At 59.0% G+C, this 13,020-nt stretch overlaps 2 protein-coding genes across 4 annotated transcripts; one reads left to right on the forward strand and one right to left on the reverse strand.

Moving 5' to 3' along the window:
- Positions 1–1,336: 1,336 nt before the first annotated feature.
- STXBP2 (syntaxin binding protein 2) lies at positions 1,337–11,184 on the forward strand. Of its 3 annotated transcripts, XM_030807748.1 has the most exons (19): positions 1,337–1,413; positions 2,953–3,002; positions 3,246–3,327; positions 3,959–4,035; positions 4,603–4,681; positions 4,772–4,875; positions 5,358–5,506; positions 5,686–5,770; positions 5,855–5,985; positions 6,081–6,188; positions 6,436–6,493; positions 6,654–6,719; positions 6,835–6,915; positions 7,940–8,078; positions 8,523–8,632; positions 9,577–9,666; positions 10,485–10,570; positions 10,682–10,839; positions 11,036–11,184. In XM_030807748.1, exons 1-19 carry the CDS (start codon positions 1,377–1,379, stop codon positions 11,119–11,121), a joined length of 1,776 nt encoding a protein of 591 aa, XP_030663608.1. In that variant the 5' UTR covers positions 1,337–1,376; the 3' UTR covers positions 11,122–11,184. The 3 variants fall into 3 exon arrangements, with proteins under 3 accessions (XP_030663608.1, XP_030663610.1, XP_030663609.1); XM_030807750.1 differs by lacking the exon at positions 10,682–10,839; XM_030807749.1 differs by lacking the exon at positions 6,835–6,915.
- On the reverse strand, positions 6,936–7,948 carry LOC115833535 (extensin-like). Its single transcript, XM_030807751.1, has 2 exons — positions 7,662–7,948; positions 6,936–7,593 (listed from the first exon to the last, which is right to left on the reverse strand). Exons 1-2 carry the CDS (start codon positions 7,903–7,905, stop codon positions 7,019–7,021), a joined length of 819 nt encoding a protein of 272 aa, XP_030663611.1. The 5' UTR covers positions 7,906–7,948; the 3' UTR covers positions 6,936–7,018.
- Positions 11,185–13,020: the final 1,836 nt, after the last annotated feature.

Below are 13,020 nucleotides of genomic sequence, written 5' to 3' on the forward strand. Positions count from 1 at the left end.
GAAGAAATAGCTAAAACTCCTACCTACAGTTGCCAACCGTCCTGGTTTGCCTGTGACTGTCCTATTTTTAGCACTGAAAGTCCTGCATCCTGGCACTGGGATGGGTCAGCCTGACCTTGTCCTACAGAAGTCTGGCCCCTGCTGCCCCTACCCTCCAGCCTTCTTAAGCTCGGGTCTCCTCCCTTCTCTACCTGGACATGCTGTGTGGCTGCTTCTAGAATTCATTCAGGGATAATGTCAAAAGGCTGCTTCTTCAGAGAGGCCCTCGGGGGTCATCCTCAATAAAGTCCCCTCCCACCCCTACCTTCCATGGCACTTGCTGTCACATTAGTTTATTTCCTTTAGGGCAGCATGGATCCTTTCCCCCCAAGACCTTCGGGTCTGATTCACTCCCTATGTCCCATGTAAGTGGCAGGGGCTTGGTACCTTCATCAACACAGCCGAGCGAAGGAACCAGCTCAGACCAGCAAGAGTCTGTTTACGCACATACCTCGCACCTTAAGTCGGAGACCTCATTTTGTATGGGTGCTGCTGGGGCTGTGCCTTCCAAGCAACAGAACACACAGCAGAAGCAGCTTCTGAAATTCCGAGTTGAGTTGTGTGTGTGTGTGTGTGTGTGTGTGTTTGCAAGCATTTGAGGGCGTCACTCACCCCATGTGTGTATCAGCATGTTAATTCGATTGTTGGTCCACGAGGGTAAGCGTGGCTCCTCCCGGAAGAGGGTAAGGCTGTGACAAATGCTCCCCGGGGACAGGATCCTGGCTTGAATCCCAGCAGGCTCACTCGTCGTGGCCTTGGATTAGGGATCCCGCTAAGCCTCGGTTTCCTCGTCGGGACATCGGGCAGGACTGAATGAAAATTATGTTCAGGTGCCTGCACACGAGGTCTCCAGGTCTCCTGAATCCATCAAAAGTTATCCAAGACGGCTGCTGCTGCTGCTGCTGCCTCTAAACCCTGAAGTACAGAAGGCAAGTGGGTCAAGATCCCAGGCCCAGACAGTGGCGGCCCGGTGGCATCGAGTGGGCGCCGTGTATCTTGCAGACACGCAACCTCCCGGGGAAGATGGAGGGATTATTGCCCTGCGATCCCGCTTCGCACGCAAGCCAGGAAATGTGTGTCTGAACTCCCGTCTGTGAGCGTGTCGTCGAGGTGTGCCCCTCCAGCGACTTCGTGCTTGGCAGCGCGGACGCACCTGCCCGTCCTCTCCGCCAGGGACTCAACTTCCTGGGCCTGGGCGAGAACCGACGGCGGGGAGGGGCCAGGTGCGCAGGGGGCGGGGCCAGGGCCTGCGGGGCGGGGTCAACGTGGGTGACGCGCGGGGCCACGCCCCCACCTTGGGACACACCCGGAAGCGGCGGCGGCGCCCCTCGGGGAAGATGGCGCCCTCGGGGCTGAAGGCGGTGGTGGGGGAAAGTGAGTGCCTCTCCGGGGCCGGGCTCTGGCGTCCGGTGGGGGACGGGGGTCGGGGACGCACGGGCTCTGGGATCCTGGGTTCGTGGCGGCTGGGAGTTGGGGGCCGGGCTGGGCGTCCGAGCACCTGACCTTCGAGGGGGCGGGCGGGGACGGGTTCCCAGCTGGACGCCCCTGCTCTCCTGTGCCAGAACAGAACAAAATTGGGGGGCCGGACTCCGGGGACCCAAAGGGGACGGGTAGAGTGTGGCGTAGGCTGGGGCCCGGACTCCTGGGCCTCCTAGGGTGCCTGCCGGTGGAGGAGGGCACAGCTGGATGCCCACACTCTAGGATCTCTTAAGCCGGGCAAAGTTCAGGGGCTGGATTCTTGGGGCCTCCTGGGGCTCTGGTCAGCGACCCTAGGTGCTGTGAGCGCTCAGGGGACGTGTCCAGGCCCCAGAGGGGTGGTGGTGTAGAGGATGCCTTCCTCCTTGCCCCATTCCCAGGAGTACCTTGCAGCTGGAGGACACAGGCGTCCAGGCCTCACCGGCCCCGGTTCTTGGGGGAAGGGTGGAGGGCGCCTCTTCCTCCACCCCGGGGAGTTCCGGCCTCAGCTGCTCCTTCCGCCCTGGCCGTCTTGATAACAGTGGACATGACACAGTGGACGTGGCTGGGCGGGGCCACCCCGTTACTTCTCTCTACTCCTCTAGGCAGGGCAGTCTGTAGCTCAAACCCCTTTAATTGGAGGAGATTGGAAAAAAAGTGATTCCATTTTACAGATGAGGAAACTGAGGCCGGAGGTCAGTGGGATAGCCTCAGCTAGGCATGCCTCAGAGCTGGGAACCAGGGGTCCTACATTTTAGACCAGGGTGGGGGGACTGGCTGAAACCCTCACAGCAGGAGTACTTGAGGTAGCAGGTGGGGAAGCCGAGAGCCTGGCTCTAGAGGCAGATAGAGCTGTAGATGATCCCTATTCTCCTCTTTTCATTTATCTAAAACATGCTTATCGAATGGCACCTTTTGCCCCAGCACTCTGCCACTTAGACACTCAGGATGCTTAGGTGAGTTGCATGTTGCCTAAGAATCTGTTTCCCTGTCTGTAAATTGGGGGTGACCCCAGAAGCCAATTTGCAGAACTGGGGGCTAAAAATAAATGATTCCTGTGCAGCGTCTCACGCCTGTAATCCCAGCATTTTGGGAGGCCGAGGCAAGAGGATTGCTTGAGGCCAAAAGTTTGAGACCAGCTTGGGCAACATAGCGAGACCCCATCTATACAGAAATAAAAATAAATTAGCTGTGGGTGGTACACACACCTGTAGTCCCAGCTACTCGGGAGGCTGAGGCAAGAGGATCACTGGAGCCCAGGAGTTGGAGGCCGCAGTGAGTTATGATCACACCACTGCACTTTAGCCTAGGGGACAGAGTGAGATCTTCCTCTCTTAAAAAAAAAAAAAAAACTAAATGAGAATTAAGATGGGGGTTCAGCCCCAAGGCTGAGAAGGCTTGGGGCAGTGGTGGGACCAGAGAACCAGCATTCTGACCCCTCCCCTCCCTTCCCTGCAGAAATTCTGAGCGGAGTTATTCGGAGTGTCAAGAAGGATGGGGAGTGGAAGGTAGGGGCGAGGCAGATGGCTGGGTACCCAGAGGCAGCCCATCATCAGGCCCATGGGGAAGACCCTGAATGTGAGACCCCCAAGAACTGCCTGTCCACATGGGTGGAGTTGGGTGAATTCGTCCTGGGTCCTCCCACCCAGCCAGCCCTTGAAACTGCCCCTCCCACTGCCTTGGCCCCTCCTGGGGCCAGCTGTGGCCTCTTCCGCCTGCTTCTCCATCCATCTGTCCATCCATCTGGACAGGTGCTTATCATGGATCACCCCAGCATGCGCATCTTGTCTTCCTGCTGCAAAATGTCAGACATCCTGGCTGAGGGCATCACCAGTGAGTGAACGGGTCCCCAGTGAGATGGGACCTCAGCGTGGGAACCCCTGACTGTGCCCCGCTCCCAGGGTTTAGTCCTTGAATGTAGGATCCCCTCAAATCGTCCAGAACTGCCAAGTATGCAGCTCCCTGCACGGACAGCCTGGATCCTGTGACCAAATCCATTCTTAAACGTTGCAAGCTGACTGCGGGAGCCCATGGATTGGAGGCCTCCCCTGCAGGACTCCCTGGCTGCAGCCCCTTCCTGACAGTGCAGCCCCCACATGGAGCCCTGTGTGGGACTCCCAGGGTGGACTCTGGATGTGGGGTCCCAAGAATGCAGAGCCTTCTATGGGTGACCCCAGGTGGTGTCCCAGTCACTTTGCCATTGAGGGACAGGTGCTGAGGGAGCCTGTCCTCTCAGAACCTCAGTTTCCCTGTCTGTAAATTTGGGGAACCCAGTTGGCTGCACAACCCCTGCAGAACCCTGTCGTGTGGCTCTTAGCTGGTGATCCCTAAGTGGGTTTCTCCTGCAGTCCCTCCTAAGCATCCACTCCTCCTCCCCAAGCCTCCAACCCCCCCACACCTGAGACTCCCCACGTGGCCCTGCCTGGATGCCACCCACCTGTGTCCCTTCCTCTGTTCCTACTAGTTGTTGAAGACATCAACAAACGGCGGGAACCCATTCCCAGCCTGGAGGCCATTTATTTGCTGAGCCCCACGAAGAAGGTGCCTATATGAGTGAGCGTGTGTGTGTGGATGCGCATGCATGTGTGTACATGTGCATGTGCGCATATGTGTATGTCTGCATGTGTGCATGCATGTGTGATTGCATATGTGTGTGTGTGTGCATCTGTGTACGCATGTGCGTGTGTCCGTGTGTGTGTGCACGTGTGTGTTTGTGCATCTGTGTATGCGTGTGCATGTATCTGTGTGTGTGTCTGCATGTTTGCGTATGTGTATGTGTCTGTGCATGTGTATGTCTCTGTGTGTGCATGTGTGTCTGCATGTGCATATGTGTGTGTCTGTATCTGCGTCTGTGTATCTGTGTCTGTGTGCATTTGTGTGTGTGTGCATGTGTGTATGCGTGTGTATGTATGTGTGTGTCTGTGCACATCTGTGTGTGTGTGCACGTGTGCCCATGTGGATGCGACACTAGTGTGCATGTGCACATATACATGACCCTGTCCATCCATGTTTGCATATGGTGGCAGATGGGAGGTGGCTGGGAGGCCTAGGCAGACAATGAGCCTGGGTGTGCAGGCTCAGGCCCAGAGAGTGATCCACCTTCCCCAGTCAGTTCAGGCCCTGATTGAAGACTTCCGGGGGACCCCGACCTTCACCTACAAAGCGGCCCATATCTTCTTCACCGACAGTGAGTGAGGAGAGCCTAGGGTGTTGGTGGGTGGGGTGAGGAAGTGTGGGGGCTGCTCTGGCCTGATGCCCCACTCCTGCCTCACCCCAGCCTGCCCCGAGCCCCTGTTCAGTGAGCTAGGCCGCTCTCGTCTGGCAAAGGTGGTGAAGACGTTGAAGGAGATTCACCTTGCCTTTCTCCCCTACGAGGCCCAGGTACGGCCCGGGCTCATCCTGGGCAGGGGGTGGGGGTTTGTGACCAAATGTCCCCTGTTCCCTCAGAAACAGACACTGAGGCTGGGCGCAGTGGCTCACACCTGTAATCCCAGCGCTGTGGGAGGCCAGGGCAGGAGGATCACTTGGGGCCAGGAGTTCAAGACCAGCCTGGGTACAGAGCAAACCCCGTCTCTTAAAAAAAAAAAGACATTAGCCTGGCGTGGTGGCATGCACCTGTAGTCCTAGCTACTCATGGGGCTGGGGTGGGAGGGTCGCTTGAGCCCCAGAGGTCGAGGCTGCAGTGAGCTATGATCGCACCGCTGCCCTCCAGCCTGGGCGACAGAGCGAGATCCTGTCTCAAAAACAGATACATAAAGTAAAATTTTAAAAAGGGAGGTACCCACAGAGTCCAAGGAGCTCTTGCCTTGAGTTCTATCCCACTGGGCCCCTCTCTCTCTGCTTTTGTCCCTCTCCACGCCCAGGTGTTCTCCCTCGATGCCCCCCACAGCACCTACAACCTCTACTGCCCCTTCCGGGCAGGGGAGCGCATGCGGCAGCTCGAGGTGCTGGCCCAGCAGATTGCCACGCTGTGCGCCACCCTGCAGGAGTATCCGGCCATCCGCTACCGCAAGTGGGGACCCCACCCAGCCACACCCCAATGCCGCCCCCCCCAACCGCGTGCAACACCTAACCTTTAACCTCTCTTGTGACCCCAGCCCCGGCCCTCACCCTGGCCCCTGACTCCCACCTTCAAACCCATCGTTGACCCCATCCCCTAATGATGTCCCCTGTGTCTGACCTCCCCGCCAGGGGCCCAGAGGACACAGCCCAGTTGGCCCACGCTGTCCTGGCCAAGCTGAACGCCTTCAAGGCAGACACTCCCAGTCTGGGCGAGGTGAGGGGGTGTGCTTGGGAGGTGAGGGGCAGCCCCAGCCGGCTCAGGGTCAGTGCCTCATTCCTGCCCTAAACCCCACCCCAGGGCCCAGAGAAAACCCGCTCCCAGCTGCTGATCATGGACCGGGCAGCTGACCCCGTGTCCCCACTACTACATGAGCTCACGTTCCAGGCCATGGCCTATGATCTGCTGGACATAGAGCAGGACACATACAGGTCTTCAGACTTGGAACCCATCCCCACCCTTGCCACCAACCTGGTTCCCCAGTCCTTAGCTCCCCTGACCCCCAGGCTCTCTCCTTCCTCCCCAGGTATGAGACCACCGGGCTGAGCGAGGCGCGGGAGAAGGCCGTCCTGCTGGACGAAGACGATGACTTGTGGGTGGAGCTTCGCCACATGCACATCGCAGATGTGTCCAAGTGGGTGCACATGGAGACTGGATCCCCCCCTCCCCCGCTGTGGGCCTGGTAGCGGCCTTGGGATCCCTGGCTGCTGCCAAGTCTTTGGCCCTCATGAGCACCCCTCAGTGTGACTCCAGACTGGCCTCCAATTTCACCCCACCTCCCCCTGTGCCCCCGGAGTGGGCTTACCCATGGCCCCGTGTGGGGACACATGGCCTGTGGCTCCTCTCCCCGCAATCTCACCCCTGCCCACCCTCATGGCCAGGAAGGTCACGGAGCTCCTGAGGACCTTCTGTGAGAGCAAGAGGCTGACCACGGACAAGGTAGGGGTGGACCCAGGTCACCAAAGGTGCTGGTGGAAGGAAGCCCCCCTCCCCATGGGTGCAGGGCCACAGCCTGGATTTCGAGCCTGGACTGAGGCCCAGGTGGGCACTGCCTGGCCTCGCCCCCCCAATCCCTACCCTCTTCCCCCTACTTCCCCAGGCGAACATCAAAGACCTATCCCAGATCCTGAAAAAGATGCCGCAGTACCAGAAGGAGCTGAATAAGGTGCGCTCGGGTGGGCAGGGAGCGGGGACACCTCGGCCCCTCAACCCCATGCTCTGTCTGCATTCTGCCATGACTCAGCCTTTGTTACCCCCAACCCCCACCCCGCACCCTGCAGTATTCTACGCACCTGCATCTAGCAGATGATTGCATGAAGCACTTCAAGGGCTCGGTGGAGAAGCTGTGTAGTGTGGAGCAGGTGGGGCAGGGCCTGTGGGGGGCAGGGCTAGTGGAGAGGTGGAGGGGCCTTGGAGAGAGGTGGGGCCTGGTGGGGAAGGAGTGGGTCTTGTGGAGAAACGGTCCTAGGATGAGGGCCTATGCCTAGGATGAGGGCATAGGTGGATGGGGCCTTGGGTGAGGGGTGGAGCCTTGGAGAGGGGGGACCTGAGTGAGGGGTGGGGCCTTGGAGAAGTAGAACCTGGGAGAGGGTAGAGCTGTGGAGAGGTGGGACCCGGGTGAGGCACCGGGCCTTGGAGAGGTGGGACCTGGGGGAGAGGTGGGACCTGGGTGAGGGGTGGAACCTTGGAGAGGTGGGACCTGGATGAGGGGTGGAACCTTGGAGAGGTGGGACCTGGATGAGGGGTGGAACCTTGGAGAGGTGGGACCTGGATGAGGGGTGGAACCTTGGAGAGGTGGGACCTGGATGAGGGGTGGAACCTTGGAGAGGTGGGACCTGGGTGAGGGGTGGAACCTTGGAGAGGTGGGACCTGGGTGAGGGGTGGAGCCTTGGAGAGGTGGGACCTGGGTGAGGGGTGGAACCTTGGAGAGGTGGGACCTGGATGAGGGGTGGAACCTTGGAGAGGTGGGACCTGGATGAGGGGTGGAACCTTGGAGAGGTGGGACCTGGGTGAGGGGTGGAACCTTGGAGAGGTGGGACCTGGGTAAGGGATGGAGCTTTGGAGAGGTGGGACCTGGGTGAGGGGTGGAACCTTGGAGAGGTGGGACCTGGGTAAGGGATGGAGCCTTGCAGAGGTAGTCTCAGGATAGGGGTGTGGCCTGTGCATAGGTGGGTGGGGCATTGGAAAGGTGGGACCTGGGTGAGGAGCAGGGCCTGTGGAGAGACTGTCCCTGGACAGGGGTGGGACCTTGAGAGACCTGGTGCTGAGATGAGGTAGGACCCAAATGTCCTCTTGCCAAGGATTCTGGGGATGTCCCTGGCCTGCCTCTCCCGTCCCCTTCCCTGACACATAGCGGCCGGTGGACGGCTGACCCCATGCCCGCAGGACCTGGCCATGGGCTCCGACGCAGAGGGGGAGAAGATCAAGGACTCCATGAAGCTGATCGTGCCGGTGCTGCTGGACGCGGCGGTGCCTGCCTACGACAAGATCCGGGTCCTGCTGCTCTACATCCTCCTTCGGAATGGTGGGTGGGGGCTGTGGGGAGTTGGAACGTCCCCATTTGCCAGCGTCTCCCACGATCCTGGGAACTGCTGAACCCCGCAGCTCTCCTTGGGTCATTTCCACTCACCGGGCTCACCAACCCCCACAGCTACCCCTCTGGACCCGGGAACCCTCCTACATTGGCTTGGGGATTTCTCCATTGAGGTGAGGGCTCCCTGCTGATGTGGAAACCCTCACATCTGTGATTCCTATAGATGTGGGGCTCCCTCAGCTCATCCGGAGGAGCCCCTGATCTACCCCCTCCAGGTTTCCCACTTTTGCTCACACTAACCCGGGGTCCTGAGGCCCTCCCCACTGCAAGATTCTCCTATCAGAGTCCTGGGAGCTCCTCAGCCCACCCCAAACTCCCCTAAACCTGGGAGCCCACCTGGCCGCCGCCTCCAGCCCGCCCATTCCCGTCCCCCAGGTGTGAGTGAGGAGAACCTGGCCAAGCTGATTCAGCATGCCAATGTACAGGCACACAGCAGCCTCATCCGCAACCTGGAGCAGCTGGGAGGCACTGTCACCAACCCCGGGGTACGCCAGGAGTGGGCGTGGGGGGAACCGGGGAGAGGGTGCCGATCACAGCAGGGGCCCTGCAAGGCAGAGGGCCGGTGGTGCACAGTTATGGTGTGGTTCCTGGCGTGGTGTGGTTGCTGGGAGGCCAAAAGCAGTGTTTCGGGTCTGGTCTGGGGCCCAGAGGACACTGGGGCCTCCCCCAGTCCCAGGTCACACAATAGGCAGGGGGAGTGAGACATGGGTGCTGCCAGGCTGGTCCTGGCGGTGGTGCGTTTGGGGGCGGGTGGTCTGAGTGCTAGAGGCAGGGAGTAGGGTCCCCAGCGTGGGGGCTACGACACATTGTCTATCTGGGCTCCCAGGCGTCTCTGAGGGTGCCCCGCACCCATCCAGCACCCGCACACAGCCATGTGTGTGCTTGACTCTCGGGCGAGCCTCTCCCGTCTCTCTCTGGCCCTGTGTGTCCCCCTGCAGGGTGCCCTCACCCTGTCCCCATCTCTCCCCCATCCCTCATCCACCTCGCTGTGCACTGTTTCTCCATATCTCTCTCTCTCACCCTTCTCTCTGCCTTTCCCTTTCTCTCTGTTCTATGTCTCGCTCCCCTCCCCTCTCTGTCCCCCTTCTGTCCCCGTCTTCCTCTCTCTCTGTTTCCCGCTTCATCTCTTGTCTCTCTCTTTGCCTTCATACTTTGTCTCACTGCCTCGTATCTCTTTGCCTATCTCTGCCTCTGTCTTTGTCTTTCTCTGGCTCGCTCTCTCTCCCTTTGGCTCTCTCTCTCTGTCTCTCTCTGGCTCACTGTTCCTCTCTCTCGCACTCTTGCTGTCTCTCACTCTCTCTGGCTTTCTGTTCTACTTCCCCATCTTTGCCTGCCATCCCCCACCCTACCAGCCACACCAGGCCCAGCCCCTCTGTGACCAGCCTCCTCCCCCTCAATCCCCCTGCGGCCCTCCCTGCCCTGCCTGTAGGGCTCCTCCAGCCGGCTGGAGCCGAGAGAACGCATGGAGCCCACCTATCAGCTGTCCCGCTGGACCCCGGTCATCAAGGACGTAATGGAGGTACTGGGTGGGCAGGTCAGGGTGGGGGTCAGCCCTCCGCATCAGCTGGCAGCTCAGCCTCCCTCCTGCCGAGGCGCTAAGCCTCAGGGCTTAGGGGAAAATGCTCATTGCTGGCATTCCTTTGGCACCGATCTGCTCTGCCGAGGGGGACATGCCAAGCCCGCAGCTGAGGAATTGGGGCGACAGCGGGGCCTGTGCTGGGGAGCCTCACTTCCTCCCCACCTGCCGGCTGCCTCCGCTATGTCTCTCTAGTCTGTTCCCCTGCCCCTCCAGGAGCCCCCCTGAGCCCCAGCCCTGGCCTTCCCAGGATCCCAGGGCAGCACCATCCAATGGTAATGGGCCCGGGGCGGCTTCCTGGCTTCCTCCTTGTCCCTCTAAGAGCCCCGGCCCCTCCTTCTTCCTGGGGGCCAGAGGCCTGGACCTCCTCATCCCCATGGACCTTGAATACCTGGAATTCTGGGGCTTTGAGGGGCTGAGAGCCCAGACGCTGGGTTCCCCAAAGGGCTGGGGGTATTGACTGATGGTCCCCGAGGGCCTGGAGGCCCAGACTACTGGGTCGCCAAGGAACTGTGGGTTTAGACTTCTGGGTACCCAAAGAGTTATGGAATTAGATTCGTGGGTCCCCAATGAGTTATGGGTCTGGATTTCTAGATCTCCAATGGACTAGAGGCCTAGACTCCTGGGTCCCCCAGAGGCAGGAGGTGGAGATGCTGGTTCCTCTCTGCCAGGATCTTGGCCCCTGAATACCCCGTGGGGGGCTCTCCTGACCCCAGGCCCATGCCTGGGGTTCCTCCCCTAAACCCCCTCTCGGCCGCCAGGACGCCGTGGAGGACAGGCTGGACAGGAACGTGTGGCCCTTCATATCCGACCCCGCCCCCACGGCCAGCTCCCAGGCTGCAGTCAGGTGAGGCCCCGAGGCTGCCCCCACCCACGCCTGGGTCTGTGTTAGGTGGGCGGCCTGGCGGCGGTGACGGCCTCCTGCCTGTGCTTTCTGCCCCTGCCCTGCCCTGCACAGTGCCCGCTTCGGTCACTGGCACAAGAACAAGGCCGGCGTAGAGGCCCGGGCGGGCCCCCGGCTCATCGTGTACGTCATGGGCGGTGTGGCCATGTCGGAGATGAGGGCTGCCTACGAGGTGACCAGGGCCACCGAGGGCAAGTGGGAGGTGCTCATTGGTAAGTCACCAGGACTGGGACCCCGGGGGCTAGGCTTGTACCTTCTAGGTTTCTAGACTCCAGAGTCCTTCGAGTCAGGGACCTGGTTTGCTGAGGGACAGGGACAGCGCCACACCAGCCAGGACCCTGGCGGGAGCCTGCCAAAGACGAAGGCAGCGCCCCCCAACATCATCCCCAAACCTCTGCTCCTGCACAGGCTCCTCACACATCCTCACCCCGACCCGCTTCCTGGATGACCTGAAGACGCTGGACCAGAAGCTGGAAGACATTGCCCTGCCCTGACCCCTGGCCCCGCCCCCTGCCCCTCCCTTTCCAGAGAAATAAACTCTTGCCGTGTCTCTGCCAGCCAGCGCCCACCTCACTTTCTTTCCAAGGGAGCCCCTGGGAGTTGTGCTGACCCAGGCCCGTGCCCCAGGCCCCACCAACCCCTATTATCCTCTCAGAAGGAGAATTAGCCTTTCCCTGCCCCCGAGGGCATCTCAAGCCCTCATGGAGGTTAAGAACTTGGACTTTCGGCAGGACACGGTGGCTCACGCCTGTAATCCCAGCACTTTGGGAGGCCAAGGTGGAAGGATCACTTGAGGTCAGGACTTCAAGACCAGCCTGGCCAACATGGTGAAAACCCATCTCTACTAAAAATACAAAACAACTAGCTGAGCGTGGTGGTGGGCACCTGTAGTCCCAGCTACTTGGGGGGCTGAGGCAGGAGAATCGCTTGAACCCAGGAGGTGGAGGCTGCAGTGAGCCGAGATTGCCCCTCTGCACTCCAGCCTGGGTGACAAAGCGAGACTCCCTCTCAAAAAAAAAAAAAAAAAAAAAAAAAAATTGGACTCTCGTTTGAATATCAGCTCTAAGATTTTCTAGTGATGAGGCCGTGGCCAACTTACGGGGTTCCCAATCTAAAAACATGGAGCCCAAAATAGCAGCTGCTTTGCAGAGGAGAGAACGGAGATAGTGCAGGAAGGCTGGTGACATGCAAGCGTGACAGCTGCTGCTACCCCATTTTCACTGGAACCATTTTGGCTGCTCCGTTAATATTGTTATTAAGCAGAATGGACCCTGGAACTCCAACCCCCCTAGAACTGTTCCAAGGGACCTGTAGGCACACAATGCCAGGAGTTGTGTTCAGCTTCTGCTGTATTCATGTGAGGCACACAGCAAACTCTCCCTGCTTTCTCCTCCCAGCTCCACGGGGTTCACAGAGGCTCCTGACTGCAGGACCTATCAGGGCCTTCAGTGGGTGTATCTGTTTGCTAGGGCTGTCATAACAAAGTACCACAGACTAGGTGACTTAACAGAAATTGCCAGGCACCGTGGCTCATGCCTGTAGTCGCACTTTGGGAGGCCAAGGCAGGTTGATACTTGAGGCCAGGAGTTCAAGACTAGCCCAGGCAATATAGTGAGAACCTGTCTCTACAAAAAAATAGAAGTAGCTGAGTGTAGTGGTGTGCACCGTGGTCCCAGCTACTCAGGAAACTGAGGTGGGAGGATCATTTGAGCCTGGGAGGCAGAGGTTGCAGTGAGCCAAGATCGTGCCAGTGCACTCCAGCCTTGGGTGACAAGAGCAAGACCTCCATCTCAAAAACAAAACTATAATCCCAACACTTTGGGAGGCCGAGGCAGGTGGATCACCTGAGGTCAGGAGTTCAAGACAAGCCTGGCCAACATGGTGAAACCTTGTCTCTACTAAAAATACAAAAATTAGCCAGGTGTGGTGCATGCCTGTGGTCCCAGCTACTTGGGAGGCTTAGGCAGGAGAATCACTTGAATTCAGGAGGTGGAGGTTGTAGTGAGCCAAGATCGCACCGTTGCACTCCAGCCTGGGCATCAGAGCAAGACTGTCTCAAAACAAACAAACAAATTTATAGCCTTATGTTTCTAGAGACTGGAAGTCCAAGATGAAGATGTCCACAGGGTGACTCCTTCCCAGGCTCCTCTCCTTTCCTTGTAGACAGCTGTCTTTTCCCGGTGTGCTTACACAGACTCCTCCCCCCGCCCCCATGCATGTCTGTGTCCTAATCTGCTCTTCTTACAAGGAAACTGGTCCTGTTGGATTAGGTCCCACGCATATGACCTCGTTTTTAGTTAATTATTTCTTTAAAGATCCTATCGCCAAGTATAGTCACTTTCTGAGGCAGTTGCGGGGCAGGACTTTAGCACAGACATTTGTGGAGAGGACAC

Source organism: Nomascus leucogenys, unplaced genomic scaffold, assembly GCF_006542625.1.
Source record: "Nomascus leucogenys isolate Asia unplaced genomic scaffold, Asia_NLE_v1 Super-Scaffold_241, whole genome shotgun sequence".
NCBI lineage: Eukaryota > Metazoa > Chordata > Mammalia > Primates > Hylobatidae > Nomascus > Nomascus leucogenys.